Source organism: Notamacropus eugenii, chromosome 3, assembly GCF_028372415.1.
Source record: "Notamacropus eugenii isolate mMacEug1 chromosome 3, mMacEug1.pri_v2, whole genome shotgun sequence".
Lineage (NCBI taxonomy): Eukaryota > Metazoa > Chordata > Mammalia > Diprotodontia > Macropodidae > Notamacropus > Notamacropus eugenii.
Window position 1 is genome coordinate 376475798 of NC_092874.1, and position 22292 is coordinate 376498089.

The window sequence follows — 22292 nt, forward strand, 5'->3', positions numbered from 1 at the left end:
ATAAGACAAATGCAGGAAAATTTACAAAGGAGTTTATTGTAGCACCCAAGGCACAATGCTGAGTGTGCAGCAAGACAATTTCAAACCCCTGGCTGCTTTTGTGGACAGCTTTTGTAATAAGAGCAAAATAATCCTAATAAGTGTTGTTGATCAGTCCCTTCAGACTCCTTGTGACCTCATTGGGGGTTTTCTTAGCAAAGATACTGGAGTGGCTTGCCATTCTCCAGCTCATTTTACAGAGGAGGAAACTGAGGCAAACGGGGCTAAATGACTTGCCCAGGCTCACACAGCTTATAAGTGTCTAAGGCCAGATTTCAAGTTAGGTCTTTCTCACTCCAGGCCCAGCGCTATCCACTACACTACCTAGCTGCTACTGATAGGAACACATTTCTCAAAGGGGATGAGCTAGAGCTATCTCAGCCTCTCCCTTATTATATCATCAGACAGCTGCCCTTTCCTATGGACTGCCTGGTCCATACTCAGACTTTTAAACTAAGTTTTAAAATGGAGTCACCAGACTGGCTCAGCTGGGACAAAGCTCTATTTGCCCCAGAGTAGTTACAGATCCATTCTATTAGGAAGGTATTTTTCTATATGTCTATATATGCATTTAATTCCAACTTTTCTCCCTAATCTCTTTTTTTCCTTGATTTCTGATTCATGAATATCACTTCTTCCTGTCCTATTATTCCTTCATATTCTCTACCAATGTGGGAAATCCTAAAAGAACTTTGTTATTTTGGAGATGGAACTATCTGAGCCAGGTTCAGAAAAGTACATAAATGAAAAATAATAGGAAAGGCTTTTTACTGTCCCATTATGTTCTAATAGAACATAAATTTCCTACCAGCAGAAGCTATTTAATTTTTTACTTTGCATCCCAAGTACCTAGTCTTACACCTTTCAAAAAGTTATGTTTGCCCTTCACCCTCAAAGAGAACCATGACATCAAGATGATGACATGACTTACAGTTGATTTTGATTTGAGTGAAGGAGGGCTGTGCAAGGTCACCAACCTCACTTTCTTCTCCTGAGCCATCTGGGTCCAGTGGCCTGATATTCATCAGAATAACTGGAGATGACCCAGGATGCAATGTGGGACCTTGGTCCTTTTAAGCTAATTCTTATCAGATTCCTACCTTGGGTGAGCTACACCCATTCAGTGAATAGGCCTCTTTTAATAAAGAAAAAAAAATGTCAAACTGGGAGAGGAAGACCCTCTTTTCCTGGGTAAAAGAGAAACAGTTAATATTTAGCATTTACATTTCAAAAAGTAGACTCTCCATGAATGTTCACAGAATTGAATACTATTTCAGAAATGAACACTGCTACAAATTGTTTCCTGGTTCTCCCTATTCCAAACTTCCTAATCCTCCTTCCTTTTGCAATCAAGTTTCAACAAGAAAGAGGCATACCACCACCTCTCACCCCTCACCTCCCTATTCCTCTGAGAGCTCTATTCACAACAGAATTCCCAAAATTTGACTACAACAGACTGGGATGACTCTAGTAGAACTATATATTCAACTGGATATTAACCTCTGCCTTGGGGAGTATTTATCCTCAATAAATATATTCTCTTTATCCTATTAGAGAAGGACGGACAAACCACAACAAAATTATATTTGTAATTCCAAATACAAAAGTTTGTTGTCATTTTCAGGCATATCCAAATCTTCATAACTCCATTTGGGATTTTCTTGGCAAAGATACTAGAGTGGTTTGCCATTTCCTCCTCTAGCTCATTTTACAGATAAGAAAACTGAAGCAAACAGGATTAAGTGACTTGCCCAAGGTCACACAGCTAGTAAGTGTGGGAGCCTGGATTTGAACTCAGGAAGAGGAGTCTTCCTGACTCCAGCCCTGTCACTCTATCCATTGTGCTGCCTAGGAACTCCCAAGTTCTAGAGATACAATAAACAAAATGAAAGACAGTTGATTCCCCTCAAGGAGCTTAGGGAGATAACACACAAAAGGAAGAGGGGAAGGAAGGTGGAACTATCCAATTTCTGTCTTCTATAAAAGCAACGGGAGGAGTTTGCCAAGCCTCCAATCTGAAGAAAGAAGAGACTGAGGGAGGTGGTGTCAATCAAGGCTTGAGTTTGCATTGATGAGATTGGAGGTGATGAACTTAACCTGGAAAGAGTAGCTTGTTCCACAGTGTTGACACTAAGAGGAGCTTCAGGTGCATAGTGGAGAGCTGTGTCTCACAACTTCTCTGGGCCTATTTCCTCATATTTAAAATGAGGGAGTTAGATTACATGAGCTCCAAATATCCTACTAGTTCTAAATCTATGATCCTCTAATTATAGACTGAATTATTTTTTAAAAAAGAAATACATGGGTAGGACTCAGAGAAAGATTCCCACTTCTAACACATTAACCATATACAAGGCCAAGTTATTTGTGTATAAAATTTTTATTTTGATAAATTATTTAATTACACTAATATAGGTGATACCAAAGAGTTGGAAGAGGAAATATATACTTATAGATACAAATAAATACCACTTATCTTCCAGGAAATTAAATCTGGTTATTAAAAAAAACATGGTCTTTGCTCTACACTCTACATCCGTCCTTTTCGCTAGACTCTGTTTTAAATATTTAATCAATCAACAAGTTTTTATAAGGTGCCTTTTATGTGCCTGTCATTGTGCTGGGCACCAGACATGTAAAAGATAAACTTAAGATAAAAAAGGAAATAGTTCTCTTCTCTCAAGGAATTTTTATAGTCTCTCAAATATTCACTTTAATTTTGATTTTCAGTATATGTTTTTTTTTTCATTTTTAGTGCTAATTATATTTACCACACCTCCACTATGGACCTACTCTATTGTGTCATTATGAAGGGGAGGTTCTGCTAACTGAATGTGAGTTCTGGTGAAGCAGGAAAGATTTCAAATGTGGCCCCAGTGGAAGGCTATACATTTGCAGAGGATTATTGACAGGTGGATTGGCACAGGGTGATGGATTGTTCTGGTCATAGTCATTCATTACACTGTCTACTAAAGCACAGCAGGAGCTGGGGCAGAAAAGGCTCTGTCCCAGGAAAACAGCCGAAATGTTAGAGATCTCTAACAACCTCCAGTATAGCTAAGCATCTGCTTAGCAAGAAGAAATAGTGAAAATAGGAAGCTATCTGCATGGCATAATGGGTGCAGAGCAGGCCTAGGAGTCAGGAAGACCCAGGTTCAGATTCTGCCTGTGACCTTTACTAAATGAATGACATTGAGCAAGTCACTTAATCTCTGAGTGCCCCAGAAAAGTCTCTACAAGTCACAGAAGACTTGCAGATCTGCATTGGTAAAGGGATTTTCCTACACCATAAAATCATACATCTACACCCAAAAAATGGGGTGGAGGGGGTAAAAGTTAGCAAATGTCACACTGATGGCTTCACCCCAAGGCAGGCTCTTTCCTGAGCTGCTGCTACCTCATCCAGCCCCACCTCATCAATAACATTAATGGACAAATTTAATGTCATTTGCCCTACATGCAAAAATTGCCAGCTAATGCTCTCTACCAAATTATGGAAAGTTGCCATTTGCATCAGTGTAGCGAGAGCAAAAATATGGATCTTTTGAAGTACTGAAATATCTCTACTCCCACAAGCCACAAAGTATGGGCAAAATCCCCAAATTCATTCACTTCTTTTATTCCCTTTATAGGGGGTTCTATGCAGAAAACGGCACTTGCAAAGCCTGTGACTCAGTTTGCAAAACATGTGAAAGAAATGCCACCGACTGCCGCTCATGTAAAAGAGACCTGGTTCTGGCCCAGGGCACATGCCAGAAATCCTGCCCTGAGAGGCACATAGCCGTGGATGGAATATGCAGACATTGTCCAGAGATGTGTCAAAAGTGCATACATGAGAAAACATGTCAAGGTAAGCTGCAGAGAGGAAAGGAGCAGTTGACCCTCTGGCCATCCACCTAAAGAGGAGCAAGGGAACAGTAGATTTGTGTGTCCAGAAAGAGCTGTGGGTGTCAGTTTCCCATTGATGAGTGAAAAGACTTGGCTAATTCAATGTGTATCAGTCAGTTGATACACATTGTTCCTTCCCTAATTAAAAGATCCTGTCTAGAAGATCCCCAGGTAGTGAGTAAACATTTTATTATTCAAGGTTCCCAAGGTATATAGTTAAATTCAATTCAAGAAGTGTGTATTAGGTACCTGCTCTGTGCCAGACACCATGCTAGGGACTGAGGATGGAAAGGTGGAAAAATGTAGTCTTGCCTTTACGGAGATTATGCTCTATCAGAGAGAAAGAATATGTCTCTGGAAAGTTAATGTATTCCCTATTTCTTGAGGAGGGTAACCTGTTGTTCTCTTTTCTGATTTAGAATGCATGTCTCCTTTCCTCTTGCATGATGAAATGTGCCTTCGGGACTGCCCCCCTGGCTTTTATGAGGATGTCTCCAAGTGTTCCCCTTGCAGTGAGAGCTGTAAGGAGTGCAATGGCCCTGATGATGACGACTGTGAAGTCTGCCCTGATTCCTTGGTCCTTTATGATGGACGGTGTCTGGAAGCATGCCCAGATGGAACTTACCAAGAAGGGTATTCCAAACATTGTAAAGGTAAAGACTATAGGAGACTTGATGGATTGTGCTTTGGTGATGTATTAAGGAAAAGGAGTGGAAAGCAGCATTTTGAGCTAGGTTAACTCTCTAAGAGTGTAAGTTATAGATGAGTCAGAATGAGTTTGGTGGAGAGTATTTGCACACCCATGAAACACAGGTCCTTAACGTATTAAATTTGGCTGGTCCTAGGCAATATTAGGAAGGCAATCAAGTTTTTCAGTGCTATCACTCTCCCTTAAGCCTTTCCCTCCGTGAAGCCTCTGAAATCTACTCCCTGTAGATGCCTAGTCTTCCCCTGCTGTTTATTCCCTATAGAGCTAGGTGGTACACTGGACAGAGTACTGGGCCTGGGGTTAGGAAAACCTAAGTTCAAATTCAACCTCACACACTTACGAACTCTGTGACCCTGAGCAAGTCACTTAACCTCTGTTTGCCTCAGTTTCCTCAACTATAAAATAAGGATAATTACAGCACAGATCTTTCAAGGTTGTTGGGAAGATCAAATGAGAGAATAGTACAGTGCCTGGCATATACTAGGCACTATAAAAATACTTATTCCCTTCCCCCAGTGGAAAAGGCATTGAATTTAGAGTCACAAGACCTGAGTTCAAATCCCATTTCTGCTGTCATTTGCTATCTATGTGACCTTGGGCAAGAAATAAGCTCTCTAGGCTTCAGTTTTCTCACCTGGAAATTGAAAGGTGTTGAATTAGGTTACTTCCAAGTCTAGATTTATAATCCTATGATCTCTCCTACTCTCAGGAAAAGGTCTGATATCAGTTATTTATACATCAGAATGAACTTAATTCTAGGTATTACCTCTTCCTGGGCTGTTGCATTTAAATCTAATCTCTAATTATGGAACAAAATTTTGTGCCTTGGTATAGGAACCTCAGACATTCTGCAAAACAGAAAGGAATTTGGGGAGAGGGTATGTGAGCATAGGTGGGGATCCTCTTGTCACTGCTCTCCCTATGACAATCTTCTTCTGTCTCTATAGCAACCAAGCAGAGCTTCAGAAGCCCCCAAAAGTTAGACAGATATCTCTGGCTTTGTCCCCCGCCCCCTCCTTTTCTCTTGTATGAGTGGGCTCTGCGGCATACAACATCCTTAATCTATCTGTGGGAAGGATGCCACTGCCATTTCAGGTGGGACTCTACCAAAGTGCCCCTCCAAAGCCTTACCAAAATATGGAAGAGACACTAAGTGATGGGCAAAGTCTCCACCATCCCAATTTTACTGGCAGAAGAAGAAATAGATTCTTTCCTCCTTCCTTGCCCTATCTTGTGAAAACAGCACATATCCTTGGCAAGAGCATTGGATTTGGAGTCAAAAGATCTGGGTTCAAATCCAGATTCTATCCCTTGCAACAATGTGACTTCAGGCAAATTGTTTTACTTCCCTAAACCTCAATTTCCTCATCTGTAAAATAAGGGAATTAGACAAGTTGACCACTGGAGTTCTTTCCAGCTCTAGAGCTGTGATTTTATAATTCCTAAGAATCATAGAATTTGAATTGGAAGAGACCTAAGAAATTACCTAATCCAATCCTCTCATTTTGCAGAGGAAACTGAGGCCCAGAGAAGCAATAGCTATTATAAAATATGTGATTGCTAAGCTCTGGTTTGTCCTTACTAACCTAGAAAGCCTATAAGTACAGAAGCAGATGGTGCCTCCATGAGAACTAACCTCACTAAACTCAAAGCAGCTCTTTGCCAGAAACTTGACCACAGGGACATTATTAATATTATTATCATTATTTTTACCAAAAGTGACTTCTCCTATACTTCAAATGTACAAAGGAGGAAGGAAGGAAGGAAGGAAGGAAGGAAGGAAGGAAGGAAGGAAGGAAGGAAGGAAGGAAGGAAGGAAGGAAGGAAGGAAGGAAACATTTATTAAGTACCTAATACGTATCAGGCACTGTGCTAGTTATTTTACAAATCTTATCTTATTTGATCCCCTCAACAACCCTGGGAGATAGGAACTCCCTTTCTTTTTGTTTGTTTCTTCATCTTTAGCCCTTGGCACAATGCCTGCAATACAGCAAGTGATTAATAAATGTTTATTGTTTGCTTGCCTACTTTCCATCATTCAGGTAATAATTGATAGATCCGGGATTTGAACCCAGGTCTTCTGACTTCACGTGTACCACATTCTGCTGGCCCACATTTCTTTCCAATGAGAAGGTGACTAAATATAGAAGCAAATTACCTGAAGAAGCCTTGCCCTCTAAGATGAACAAAACTGGGTTCTACATCTACCTTTTTTTTTCACAATTGTTGTGGACCAATTTATAGCTCATATCTTCATAAATTCCCCTCCATTGTTGTTCAGTCATTGTCAGCCATGTCAGACTCTTCGTGGATTTTCTTGGGAAAGATCCCGGAGTAGTTTGCCATTTCCCTCTCCAGTTCATCTTACAGATAAGGAAACTGAGGCAAACAGCATGAAGTGACTTGCCCAGGGTCAAACAGTCAGTTAATATCTAAGGTCACATTTGAACTCAGGAAGAGACATTTTCCTAACTCCAGGACTGGTGCTGTATCCACTGTACCAGCTATCTGTCTAAATCCTCACCCACCCCATGGTAAAATCATTTTGTTTGGAATCGCAATGATTAGCCCTGAGACTACAACACTTTACTATTGATCAAATTGGCAATAATAATAAGTGACATCTTGGAAATGCTTCAAGATTTACAAAGCACGAATGATCACTACAGCCCTGTATAATACAAGATTAAAAATGATGCTCAAACACTTGACCAAAATCACCCAGGTAGTTAGTGGCAGAGCCAAGATGGAGCTGACCCAGCTCCCCTGAGTTAAGTTTCCATTTCACCAAAACTGCCTAGAGAAAGGTCATATTTCTAAGACTCTTATCCTAAGAAGAACCCGTACGTGATAATAAGAAAAGTAACAGCAAAGACATTTTTTCCCTTTTGTCCCAGGAGACTTATACTCTCCTCCAGAGCCTTAGAACTCAAGTCAGAAATGTCCCAGCCTAAGCTGGAGAACTGGTCTCACCCTCTTGGAATTGAGCTGCAGAATCTTTTTAGGGAACATGGTATTAGAATGGATGAAAAGATGGTAGATTTAGAGTTGAAAGAGACCTTTGAGATCATCTAGTGCAATCCCCCATTCTAAAGATGAGGAAACTGAGGCCAAGAAAAGTTAAATGAATTGCTCAAGGACAAAGAAAGGCAGAATTTAAGTTAGGGCCTCTGACTCAAAAGCCAATGATCTTCCTAGAATTTCTTAGGTATTGTCATAAGGAATGAAGTCCAAGGTTTACTATCTGTTCTGCTGCAGGTTGCCCTGAGACCTGTAAGACTTGTTCCTCTTCTTGGAAGTGTGACTCTTGTAAAGAAGGCATGACATTAACATGGCTGGGGTACTGTAAGATTCGTGAGAACTGCAGCCCTTCTGAGTACAAGAATGAGAAGACTCACATCTGTGAACCTTGTCACCTGAAATGCTATCAATGCACGGGACCTGCTGAAGATGAATGCCTCAGCTGCCCCGAAGAGGGCCTTCTTCTCAGTGAGTATCTATGCCTTCCCTGAGGAAAGGCAAGTGGGTCCCCGTATCTGAGACAACTACCACATCTGGTGCGGTTTGCCCTGAGTGACACTACCAAAGCTAAGCGGTGTCTGGGGGTATCATGAGCAGGTCTAAGACATAGGAAAGGGGGGAAGAGAGGAGAGAAGCAGGGAAGGAAGGAAGGAAAGAAGGAAGGAAGGAAGGGAAGAAAAGAAAAAAGGAAGAGAGAAATAGAAGTAGTTAAAAGAGCAGATGGATAAATGGAGCAGGAACATAATAGGAACAGTTGTCTTGGATGCAGGTTTACTCTTAAGTTGCCAACCCCTAATCAATGGATGGATAAAGATTTAAAATAAAATGTGAGGGTTTTAAAACAAATCCCCAAGTCCCAATCAATCAGCAATTACTTATTAAGTACTTGCTGTCTGTCAAGCACTGTGCTAGGCGCTAAGAATTTGAAGACAAATATGAAACAGTTGTCTTTGCCGGAGCTTACATTCTATTGGGAAAGAAGGGAAGGGAGGTGAACTGAAGGGAAGAGAACGGAAGGTAAGGGGTAAAGGGAAGACAGAGGGAGGGAGGGAGAGAGGAAGGAAAGAGAGAGAAAGGAAGGAAGGAAGGAAGGAAGGAAGGAAGGAAGGAAGGAAGGAAGGAAGGAAGGAAGGAAGGAAGGAAGGAAGGAAGGAAGGAAGGAAGGAAGGTAAGGGAGGGAGGGAGGAAGGGAGGAAGGGAGGAAGGAAGGAAGGGAGGGAGGAAGGGAGGGAGGGAGGAAGGGAGGAAGGAAGGAAGGGAGGAAGGAAGGGAGGGAGGAAGGAAGGAAGGAAGGAAGGGTTGGAGGGAGGAAGGAAGGAAGGAAGGAAGGAAGGAAGGAAGGAAGGGAGGGAGGGAGGGAGGGAGGGAGGGAGGGAGGAAGGAAGGAAGGGAGGGAGGGAGGAAGGAAGGATGGAAGGAAGGAAGGAAGGAAGGAAGGAAGGAAGGAAGGAAGGAAGGAAGGAAGGAAGGGAGGAAGGGAGGAAGGGAGGAAGGAAGGAAGGGAGGAAGCTCTACAGAGAGACAGTGCTCAGTCAGAATTGACCCACCAGTCCTTTAAAGCATCCACTGCTGAAACTTAGCCATTTCATAGAGTTGGTGTATGATAGATGATCAGGCCAGTGTTGCTCTGTTCTAACAGATATTAAGGGCATATTTTTGTCTCACTGATTAGTATTTGCCACTACCTCAATCAACAAGCACTTAAGAAGTGCTCACTATGTCCTAATCACAATGTCCTGGCTGAAAAGTAGACCATAATCAGCATTCACAAAGTATAACAAGGAGTTCATTCTGTTTCCATCACAAACACAGAGAGCTGGGTTTAGAAGGCACCAAGAGTAGCGGTAATCACAATATCAAACTCACCTGGTGGTGTGTATACAGTCCCTTGGAGACCAATATTGTCCCTGCTTCAAATTAACATTTGAATTGTAGATCACATTTATGATTATTCAAGTAGAGTCTTACTTTCAGCCTATAGATAAAGCTTGGAGAAAAATCTGGTATCCAGAATTATGATTAAATTTCTATAAACCAGAAAGAGAAGAAGAAAATCTTTACATTCTCCCACACCACATTCTGTCATATGTGCAACAACGAAATAGAAATGTTCCTGACTTAATGTAGACAAAGTAGATCATGCAGAAGAATCTGTCAAGGTCTGAAAGAATCTGCTCAAATTATAGTTCTTCCCATTGCCTATTGGGAGCAGGGGGCAGGGGGGAAAGGAATGGAGAGAGAATTTTCCATGTCAGTATCTTTGACCAAGGGAGAAAAAATAGATTTTGAGCAGGAAGGGACCATAGAGGTCATCCAATCCAACCCCTTCATTTTATAGACAAGAAAACTGAGACTTAGAGAGGTCAAGTGATTTGCCCACAGCTAATAGATGACTTTGAGTCCAAGTTCAGTGATCTCTCCACTATGTCTTGGAAAATGCCACCAAGTTTGGCCATACTTGTTCTTTTTTTTACCTTCAGATCTTTTGCTCATGAAATCCTCCCATCTTGGAAATTTGCTCATCTTTCCACTCAAATCCTAACCATCCTTCAAGAACCACCACAAGTCCAACTTGCTGCACGGAGCCTCCTTTATCCACTATCACCTACATTGATTCCCTTCCATCTCTAAATCCTGACTGTACTTAGTATCAAACAATTTCATTCCTTACTATAAACTTGCTCTCTACTTTTTCATGCATAAAGATACCATCACAAGCAACCCATGGGCAATAGGAAGCATGTCTCCTACATAAAGCTTGAGAAGACTCAAAAGGTTGTGTACATAGTAGGTACTTTGTAGATATCAGAGAATGCTGCTAACTCTTTTTTCCCCTTTTCAGATACAACTTGTGTAGAAAAGTGTCCTGATGGCTACTACGCCGATACAGAGAATCGTCGATGTTCTCCCTGCCATAGCTCTTGTGAGACATGTGATGGGAAACATAGCACCCATTGTCAATCCTGCCACCCAGGCTGGTTCAAGCTAGGAAACAAATGCCTGCTAGAATGTGAGGAAGGGTAAGACTGCCTTACAAACCCAAGTTTGGCATTCAAGGTTGTCTGGCTTCAGCCTTCCTCTTCAGGTCTATCTGATGCAAAGAATGCCTTATAAACTCTTGAGCGTAGAATTCAAGGGGATAGGGACTGGACCTGGTATTTCATGAGTATAAGGAACCCCCTCTACCAATGTGCCTTCTCTGGAACTATAATCTTAAGAGAATTTCCCAGAGAGAGGAATCAAATTAATTGAGAGGTTAGGTGATTTATGCAAGGCCAAATAGTCATCGAGTCAGAAATGGATAATGAATACAGGTCTTCATGATTCCAAGGCCACCTCTTCATTAAATATGCCACACTGTTTCTCCCTGGAATTCAAGTCTATCGAGAAAGAAGGAAACAAACATTTATTAAGTGCTTACTATGTGGCAGGCTAAGCACATTACAAATATTGTATTATTTGTTCCTTAAAACAATTGTGGGAGGTAAGTGCTATTATTATCCCCATTTTACAGTTGAGGAAACTGAAGCAGAGATAAAGTGACTTCCCCAGGATCATGCAGCTAATAAGTTTCTAAGGCCAGATTTGAATTCAAGTCTTCCTTATTCCAAGTCCAGAGCTCTATCCCCTGTACCACCAAGTTGTCAAACTCCCTTTCCAGCTTTATTTGATTCTAAGAATGTCCCACAAATTCTTGAGCCTGGCATTCAAGGCCATCCATGATTGGGCTCCAACCTTCTTTTGCTTGATTCTCCTCCCCTTAACATCCTCCTTGTTCCAGCCAAAAGTGGCTCTTCATTGTTTCCCCCATCTCATCCTGCTTTACCACTTATACATCATCACAAAGGCCACTCCTATTCTTGGAATGAGGCAGTTAGATGGTTCATTGGACAGAAAGCTGGGCCTGGAGTCAGGAAGACCTGAGTTCAAATCCAATCTCAGACACTTACCAGCTATGTGAACCTGTAGAAGTAACTTAATCTCTATGTGCCTTAATCCATGAAAGAAGGAAATGACAAACTACTCCAGAGTCTTTGCTAAAAACCCCAAAAGGGGTCACCAAGAGTTGGACGTGACTGAACAACTAAACAACAATTCCTGGAATGCATTCCCTTCCCACATGCACACATTTAAATCTTTTCTACCCTTCATAGCCCAATTCAGTTGACATCTTGTCCATGAAGCCTTCCCCGATGGCACCCACCTTCCCTCTCATTTTTTACTTGAACACTTTAGATCATTATCACATTTTATCTTGCATCATACTCATCTGTGTAATGTCATATCTACCACTAACCTTACATTTTATGTTCCAAGAGGACAGGGGGCTACCCTGTTTTAATCTTTCCCTACTCAGTACATATTGTTTAGTCATTTTTGGTTGTGTCCAACTCTTTGTAACCCCATTTGGGTTTTTCTTGGAAAAGATACTTGGAGTGGTTTTCCATTTTCTTCTCTGGTTCATTTTACAGATGAGGAAATTGAGGCAAACAGATTTAAGTGACTTGCCTAGGGTCACACAGCTAATAAGTATCTGAGGCCAGATTTGAACTCAGGAAGATGACTCCAGGCCCTGTACTTTATCCACTTCGCCATCTAGCTGCCCCAACTCATTACAAAGCACAGTACTTTCCATGTAGCATCAGAATAGGACCCATACATGAAATTACATTATTATAGGAAAGTACTGCATGAGAAAATTCCCTCTAACAATGCAACTTGGCATCTTCTCTGCAACTTGTAGTTACCTAGAGTACTAAGAGGCTAAGTGTCTTACCCAAAGTCATACAGGATCAGAGAAAGGATTTGCACTCAAGTTTTCCTAGCTCTAAAGCCAGCTTTCTATGATGCCTCAACTGACTCTCATCTCACACACAGGAAGGGTTTGATAAATGTTCATGGAGTTGTGTTGAAATGAGTTGGAGACAAATTTAAAAGAAAGTTTTACTGACCAAAGACATTAAGTCCCTTAATAAATGAAGCAACAAACAAGTATTTATTCAGCATCCGTTCTGCGCAGCTAAGTGATAGCATGGGGACCCTGAGCCAGGAAAACTGGAGGTCAAATCTAGTCTGAGACACTCACTTAACTGGGAGAACCTGGGTGAGTCACTTAACCTCTGTCTGCTTCAATTTCCTCAACTGTAAACAGTTGTTGTAGGGATTAAATGAGATCCTATTAGTAAAGGACTTTGCAAATCTTCAATCTCTCCATAAATGCCAGCTGTAATTATTATGTGCCAGGCATTGTGCTAAGTGCTGGGGTAACAAAGATAGAGATGAAATAGTCCCTATTTTGGGGACAGGGGGAGGTGAAGGGAGTGGAGCAAAACAGTAGGAGTGGGCAACATGTACATATAAGTGTAGACAAAATGGAAGGATAGGGACTGGGTCCATGATCTCATTGCTATAGGGGGCTATCAATAAGGAAGCCCCTTCTACCAGTACTGATTGGCACCTTTGCTATAACTTAATCTCTTAGAGTTGCCTACAGAGATTTCGTGACTTGCCTGGGCTCACACAACCAGGGTATATCAGAGGCAGGATTTGAACGTAGGTCCACTAGACTGAGAGAGTTATAACCCTTGAATGACTCTTTCATCATTCCTACCATGCCTTTGGCCATTCTTTTTAATCTCTGTATTTTTCAAACATATTATGGATTTCATAATTGACTTGTCTTGAGTAATTGACTAAAAAGAGCCATCAACCATCTATGCAGAATGACAATGATGATTCCAATTGTCTAAGTAGTCCTCTAGGATCTTAATGTTACTGCCTAAGTGGCATTAGTAGGGTCAGAGTGGGGCAGCTTATGCAATATATCTATGTAATAAATGGAGAAATACCTAGGCATAGACTTGGGTTGTAAGAACATTCCTTTTCATCTTGACTATTAACAAGGGAATGCTAAACTGAAAATTGACCTGAGCTGGTATTTTTGTGATAGTTGAAATCTAGCATGAAGTCTCCCCTTTCCAAGATGTTTTAAGTGCACATTCCTGCCAGACAGAGGAAGAACTAAGAAAGAGCAACTAGGACTTTGTCTGGGGCACTGAAATTCAAGATTGTAACAATATAATATGCACTCGGCTTCACAAGCGAGAAACCACTAGATAACTAACCTCCCCTCCCAGTCAGTTGAATTGACTTGGGACCTATTAATCTCATATAATTAGTTAAGTTGATTTGAGGGGGATCTGCCCATTTTTTGCCCTGTAGCTGGAGACTTTTTTTCAAGTTGTTGGTCCAAAAGTGGGCTTTGTGCCCTATGTGCCAACATTATTAGTTACAGCTCTGCCCTTGAGACTGAGAGATAAACTAGATGATCTCTAGGCCCCTTCTAGCTCATAATCTCCCTCCTCTCATGTTACCTGGAAAAACTACATTGGCACCCCATCAAAAAATATAGTCGTTTCCAAGTTCAGGTGGTGGGTTCACATTAAACTAAATTTGCAATTGTTTATGAGTCTTAAAAATATATTTTTGTTGCTCTTTCGTCAAAACCTATCTGTTAATGTGGAAATCTTCATTTTCTGTAACGTCCCCACCCATTTTAAAAGGATTTGATTGTGTAATAATTAGAAAAATAACTCAGAGGCTCATTCACAATTTTCTCCATTTCCTTTTCCACTTTTTCTGTGGCTCAAAGCCAGAGTCTGAAATGGAGAATCTGTTGGTCGGATTAAACTCTGTTAGGGGAATAAAAAAAATGAAATCTAAAGAACCAGCTACCCAAAAGTTCACAAAGGAGAAAACTTCTTAATCAGGAAATGGAAAATCAGTCTTTTAGGTGAAAATTGGACTACTCCCTACCACTGGGAAAACAACAACAAAAAAGATATGAAAATAGAGCTGATTAAATTGTGACAAAGAAGAAAGAAATGAATGTTCCTTTGAGCCATGGAGTTTCTCTGAAACTCATTGTTTTCTCCTTCATTTCAGATATTACGCAGATAATTCCAGTGGACTATGTGAAAAATGTAACCAGGACTGCAAAGGGTGTTGGGGCCCTGGCTCCACAGACTGCCTGTCTTGTCACAAGTATTTCTTCCTGATCCACTCTAAAGGAGAATGTCATCGAACCTGCCCTGAGCACTACTATGTAGAAAACAGGACACAAACTTGTGAAAGATGTCATCCAACCTGTAACAAGTGCAAAGGTGAGGAAGATGGTCTCTGAGTGGAATTTGTCATATGGCCATGCAAGAGATAACAAGACTTCTTGTCACCTCCTGCATCAGATCCAAACATCTATAGTCAGTCAGTCAACTAGCTTTTATTAAGCTAGAATATGTTCCAGATACTCTACTAAATGCAGGAGATAGAAAAGCAAAGGGCAGTTCCTCCTCTTAAGGAACTCTATGTCTAATGGGGGAGACCCCATGCAAACAACTACATACAAACAGGAATGTTATTTGTCCTTGGTTCTTGAAGAGGACCATGACATCAGAGAGGTGATGTCATGCCTTGCAAGTGAATTGGATTTAAGTGACAGATGGCTGTGCAAACTCACCAGCCTTACTTTCTCCTCCAGAGCCATCTGGTTCCAGTGCAAGATAAAGACCAGAATGACTGGAGATGGCCTCAGATCCAGTTGTCAGGGTCAGCCTTTTTAAGCTGAGATCTTTCTCAGGTCTCAGATACAAACAAGATAAATACAGGTTGAATTGGTAATAATCAAGAGAGGGAAGGCATGCACATTAAGGGGTCTTAGGAAGGCTCTTGCAGAAGGTAGGACTTAAGCTGAGACTTGAAGGAAGCCAGCAGAGCCTGGAGGCAGAGATGAGGAGGGAGGGCATTCCACGCATGGAGGACAGCCAGCAAAAACTGACCAAGAGGCAAAATGTCATGTTACCAGACAAGGGACAGCAAAGAGACCAATGTCATTGGGTCTCAGAGTACATAGTGGAGTTTAAGGTATAAAAAGACTGGAAAGGTAGGAGGGAAGCCAGGTTGTAAAGGGATTTGAAAGTCAAACAGAGGATTTTATAATATAATATAATACTGGTGGTAATCGGGAGCTGCCAATTTACTGAATTGGAGTGATAAAGTGACTGAGTAGTACAAAGAAGTTCTGACTAAATCAGAAGACCAGGATTCTAGCTCTAGTTCCCTCTCTGCTACTAACTCATCATGTGACTCTTGATCAAGTCACACAGCCCCTCTTTGGGATTCAGTTTCTTTATCCATAAAGTGAAGGTGTGGCACTGAACCACCTCTGAGGTGACTTCTAACATTCTAGCAATGCTTCTGTGAGCTCCCAGCTTTGGAAAGTCCTTCATCATCAAACCTGCCCACCTTCACTTCTCATTCCTCTCATCATGACAGGAGGTATGGTCTTGTGAAAAATGTGCTAGACTTGGAGTCAGGAATCCCTCTGTTTAATTCCTGCTTCTAAGATATTTACTAGTTGGGGGAGCATCTTCACCTTACTCTCCCTTAAATTCGCTATGAAAGATACCAGATTTGGACTTAAGAGACCTTGGTTCAAATCCTGCTTCTGATACTTACTAGGTGTGAGATCATTGGCAAGTCACTTACACTCTGAGCCTCAGTTTCTATATCTGTAAAATCATCATAATAATACTTGTGCTACCAACCTCAAAGGTTCATATCCGGAAAAGTATTTTGCAAAACTTAAAGCACCATGTAAATGGGAGTTACTATTAACAATAGTAATAGCTATTTTACATTTAAATAGCACTTTGAATCACCCATTTAATATTTAATTTCCCGCTGCCATGTTCTTATACTACTGATTCTCCTCTTCTCTCTTTGGCTTTTCAAATTCAGCCCATCGTTCAAGGCTGTCTGAGGCTCTCCACTTCCAGAGAGTCTTCTTCAATTATTCTTTTATTTACTTTTATTACACGTGTATCCTTCCCTCCCTTGCTCCTCTGAATGCTTATTAAACTAGTTAACATAATGAAATTTAGCCTCTGCTCATTCTCCAGTTGTTTCACGTATAGTCATTTGCCTCCCTGGTTAGTTAGAACTCCTTGAGGACAAACGTTACATCTTAAACAACTTCTCTGTCCTTTACAGAACGCCACACAATGCCTTCCACATAGCAGGTGATTCTCATCAGCAACAAATCACACCTGAACGCTTACTAGGTTTCCAATTCTAGGAACTCCAATGGGTGCTAAACGTGCATGGTCTCTGCTCTCAACAAGCTTCTAATCTATGCTACCAAGCAAGCCTTCCCTCTGAGATTACCTTCAATTTACTTTGTCTGCATCTTGTATGTAAATAGTTGTTTATATGTTACCTTACTCATAATGTGAGATCTTTGAGGGAGACCCTCAAACCATTTTTTACCTTTCTTTGTATCCTCATCCCTTAGCACAGTGCCTGTTACATAATGAGAGCTTATTGAATGATTATTGGCTTCCATTGAGTTGATAAAAAAATGAATAATACAAGGCAACAAACATATATACACACCTGGAATTCCACCAAGACCCCATCAATTTACTAATTCAGGTCCAATGTAGTCAACTATTTCCTGTTGCCCGCAAAAAAAGATATTTAGCAGGTGCAAAATGTGCGAATCTAGAGAACCCACTCCAACTGTTCACATGGGCTATTTGTGCATGCCCTGCGGTAAAGCATTCTGAGCTTATATTGTCCTGATCAGCCACAGTCAGACACACTGCAACTTGGTTCTAATATAGTAATATCATTTTAGTCCTCTTTGAGAATGAAGGAAAACCACCACCACCAAGCAGGTACAGCAATAGTTTCTTACCTTGTCACATCCTTCAACTGTTCCTACTGAGCATTCATAGGCAACAAATCACCTGGCTTCTATCTTCTAATTTCTTAGGGTTTTGTGATGTGACTATGTGTTTCCAGCATTCAATTAGATCTGGCAAGAGTGTTAGATCTTGATCATCTGAAATTACATCCCAGTCCCTTTTCACTAATCCCAAGGCTTTACTAGATACCTGAAACTTTGAAATGAAATGGGATAAGAAATCTTTCAAAAGATTCCCTTTGAGGAATTCATTTTTCATCTTTCTTCAAACTCCCCTTGGAGGTGATCTAAGCCCAGAGCATTGGACTGGCTTGAAAGGGCAGCCCCATGGGGAGAGGAGAACATAGGAAGGAATCAGCATTGATCACTCTCATGTCATAGAAAGGTTGTCAGTCAGTCAGCATTACAGTGGGCTGATATTTTCATCCCATATATCTTGGCCAAATGGTTGGCTGTTGTCCTTTGTTCTTGAAGAAAACCAAAATGACATCATTATGCTAGAGTTGTTTCAGCATGTCCAGTTTCGTCTGATCAGACCAATATGAGCTCAGAATGCTCTACCACAGGTAGGGCATGTATAGCGCATGTGAACATTTGGGGTGGATTCTCTAAATTTGTGCATCTTACATTTCTTTTGCGCTACTTCACTTCTGCTTTGCTCATACAGCACAGTATCTTCTGTGATGTGGGCATGCCATGCTTGGCGGTGCTGTGCCAGCATCTCCCATGTCACGCAATCAATTCCAAAGTTCTTAAGAGAGACATTGAGAGTGTCCTTGCCTCGCTTCCTTTGACTATCAAGGAAACACTTGCCCTGTGTAAAAAAAAAAAAAAAAAAAAAGGCTTAGCCAAGTATCATACTTGTGTCAGATTTGGGGAGGTGTTAAAGCTGATGCTTCCTCAAACACCAAATGCAGGTGAAAAGAGCCACATCTGGTGATGAAATTCACGTTTGCACTCATAGGCTTATACCTATCTTCTTCCAAAAGAGAACAAATCATTTTCTGGGAATAAAGGGTTAACGACAATTGGACTCTTACTTAATGGCAACCTAGAAACAGTAATATATGAATCAGTGTCTTAAGAAAATACATTCTCCTTCAACTGGCAGGGAGGTTATTATCTCTATCTCTCAATTCAGCAGTCATCTATTAAAGTAACTATTGTCTCCTGGCATTGTGCTAAAGACTGGTTGCATAAAGACAAAAATAAAACAACCTCTACCATCAAGGAGCTTACATTCTGCTGGAATGAAATGCAGCATGATCTAGGCAGATAAAGGCATTTATTATGTGCTTCCTATGTGCTAGGCAACATACTAGTGAAAAATATGCTGAGCTGGTCATCTAGGTCCCCTTATGTCAACTTATGACCAACTTCAGGGTAAGTGCCTTATCCCTTTAATTCTTAGCTATGTGGCTTCAGCTGTCATTTAGCTCTTCTATGCATCAATTTTCCCAGCTGTCAAATGAGGATAATTCTCCAGTTTAACAGTTTAACAAACATTGATTAAAGATCATCCACCATTTTTACCATTACTTGTCCCATTTATATAACAGGGTTGTGAGAATAAAATTAGTTACTTGATGGGAGATCTAAAGTGCTATTTAGATGTAAAATGCCTATTACTATTGTTAATAATAACTCCCATTTATACGGTGCTTTAAGTTTTGCAAAACACTTTTCCTGATATGAACCTTTGAGGCTGGTAGCATAAATATTATTATGATGATTTTACAGACACAAAAACTGGGGCTCATAGTTTAAGTGACTTGCCAATGATCTCACACCTGGTAAGTATCAGAAGCAAGATTCGAATCTAGGTCTCCTAAATCCAAGTCCAGAATCTTCCTAATAAACCAGGATTAATTAAGCATTAAAAAAATGCCTCTTGCAAGTGATATTGATATGAAAGATAGATTAGATATTTAAAAAGTTATGTTAAAAGCCCAAAGTGAGAAAAATAGCCAGGATGGATGTGAGTACCTTGGCAGCGAAGGCAGTAAGAGGAGAATCATGATAATCAGATTTATGCAAATGAGACTGAAAATTGGTAGAGCATGGTGGAACAGTCCTATCTCTGCTGCCTGAAAAACTGAGGTTGGTGGATCCTTCAAGAGTAGATGTCCTCACTAAGTCTGGCAACAATCTGATGAGCCTGAAGAATCAGGGGGCCCCTAGGATGCCTAAGGTTGAGGGAACTAGCCCAAGTGGGAAACAGAACAGGTCAAAGCTTCCCTGCCAATCAGCAGTGGGACAGAGTCCATGAGTGGCTACTCTACGTCCAGCTTAGATGAGATAGGGAGACCAAGTCTCAAAAAGAAAAAAAAAGTTTAAGCAGTCTTCAGAATGAAGGAGAAAGAAAAAAGAATCAAAGTGCTGGATCATTTCTAAGTACAGATACTACAATGATATTCCTGAATTTGGATGAAAAGATTGTTCAGAATAAAACTTTAATTTAGACCAGAGGACAATCTGATGGGACCAGTACAGCCCCAAATCTAGCACAGAATTTTGAATGTTATAGTTGGAGGGACCTCAGAGCTCATCTACTCCACCGCTACCCAAAGGAATTCTCCCCATAATACACACACACACACACACACACACACAAAAAGTTTGGGTATTTAGACTTTGCTTAAATGTCTCCTATGAGAAGGAACCCACTCATCCTATTTTTTAAAAGCTCTAATGGATAGGAAGGCTTCCCTGACATCGAGTCTAGATGTTTCCGCTCACTGCTCCTAGTTTCACTTTCTGGAGCCAAACAGATCTAATCCCTCTTCCATGTAATTACCCTTGAAATACTTTTCTGATAGTGGGCGTGGCTCCTTAATTCTTCTCTTCTCCAGGGTGAGCATGAATGGACTATGCCCCAATACCTTTTGGCAGGTTAGCTATTTGAAACAGCATAGAAACAATACTGTAAGCTGTGGTTAGGTTCCCAGGTAAACCTACAGAAGTCTATTTAATCAGACTAAGAGAACTATATTACCTGCAGTCAGACAGCTGATTGCACTGTGACTATGAGAAAAGGCATTTTGAGTTCTAAACACAAGATATCAAGAATGTGTTCCCCCAGCACTTCTGGCAGTGACTCTCACATCAAAGGAAGGGGTGGGGTGTTCTGTTTGGTGAGGGCAGAGTAAACACACCCAGGGAACAATAACTCTGTATACTTATTTCAGTCCTTTGACATTTTAAAGATCCATAATTTGATTTATATGGGTAATTTCTCCACTGATTTAAATCTACGTCTCTCCATAACATTGTATGTGCTCAATGAATGACTGACCATGAATTCTGTAACCAAAAAACTCTGCCCATTCAAAAAAAACAAAGGAGGCACCTTCATGCTTTATCATAGATTCACACACATAGAGATCATCTATTCAAAACTCTATGCTTTACAGAGTAGGAAACTCTGTAAGAGGCCCAGAGATTAAAACTTACCTAACATCACACAGGTAGAGGCAAAAGAAACCTCTGAACTCAGGTCTTCCGTGTCAATATACAGAGCTCTTTAAAGAAAAGTATTAAGTCTTCACAAGACAACCAAAGAATGAGAAATCCAAGAGGACTTAGATGAATAGTCCAGTGCCTTCATTTTCAGTGAGGGAAATCTAAGGTCCAGAGAAATTCAGGAATTTGTCCAAAGTGAAAGAAGGAGTTAATGACAGAGCTAAGACTAGAACTCATATGTACAGTTGGATCATCTCCAGATGGCAACTCTCTGCATGTATGTAAAAGAACGCACAGTTTGAAAAAAAAAATTCTTTTTTTATTTTAATGTTAAATCCTTTTTATAATTTGAACTAAGTCCTTTTCCACTTTTGTAGTTTATTGATTACTAACGAGGAATTCTTTAGGTAAATGACTCTCCAGGTATTCTAAATTGAGGATGGGAAAGGACACTGGTACTAATTGTTGTGCTAGGGTAAGGACAGCAAATGGGAACCCCAAATCCACAATCATTTGCAAGAAAATAAGAAGCCTGTTAGGTGAGTAAAGGCTACTTACTTCTAATAGTGCCATGTGGTTTAGCATGACATCTCCCCTCCTAACACCAAGCAGACTCAGTATCAAATAGATGCCCAGCTGAAAGGTATGTCCTTATTTCCATTATGAGTACACACACCCACACACACACACACACACACACACACACACACACACACACACACACACACACACACTCACACACACATATTTATTTAATTTTTTCCCCTTTAACTAGAATCTAATAATCTTGGCTCCCCAAAGCCTGAATTTCCCATTTTGGTGGTCTATATGGATTGCCTTTATTTCAAAATCTCCATTTTATTTGGGTCATGTAGACAGAGACCTTGTTTTCCATATCCTCATTATGTTCCTCCATTATGCTCAATTTTACTTGGCACAGTACCTCAAAGACTGCTGGATTTGGAGTCAGAGGACCTATGTGACCTTGGGCATTTAACCTCTCTATTCTCAGTTTCTTCCTCTATAAAATAAAGAATTTGGACAAGATGATCTCTGAGGTTCTGTACTGCTCTCTATTCTATCATTCTCAAAGTCTGACAGTTTTTTTATAACCAAAGATACAAATGGATATATTGACAAGTAAGTCTTTTTTTTCTTTTTCTTTTTTTTTTTTTTAGGAAAGGGGCCCTTGAACTGCTTATCCTGCATGTGGAGCTACCATCTCTTAGAGGGAATCTGCATCTCAGATTGTCTTACAGGAGAATACAGAGTAGGCGAGGTATTTCATATTCTGAGTTGTTTGGTTTTTTCCGTTCTCTGTGGTAAGATGCAAGAGATCCTGCAGGGGGAGCTAGGTGGCACAATGGATGGAGCACCAGCCTGGGGTCAGGAGGACATGAGTTCAAATTT

The 22292-nt window shown here is 40.7% G+C and overlaps 1 protein-coding gene across 1 annotated transcript in view; it reads left to right on the forward strand.

Moving 5' to 3' along the window:
• Positions 1-22292, forward strand: part of PCSK5 (proprotein convertase subtilisin/kexin type 5) — a 602002-nt gene that overhangs the window by 568527 nt on the left and 11183 nt on the right. The window contains exons 30-35 of the mRNA XM_072597475.1: positions 3672-3889; positions 4347-4580; positions 7895-8125; positions 10500-10677; positions 14603-14820; positions 22061-22161. Of these exons, the coding sequence (XP_072453576.1) occupies positions 3672-3889; positions 4347-4580; positions 7895-8125; positions 10500-10677; positions 14603-14820; positions 22061-22161 (1180 nt within the window). The remainder of the gene's footprint in view (positions 1-3671; positions 3890-4346; positions 4581-7894; positions 8126-10499; positions 10678-14602; positions 14821-22060; positions 22162-22292) is intronic.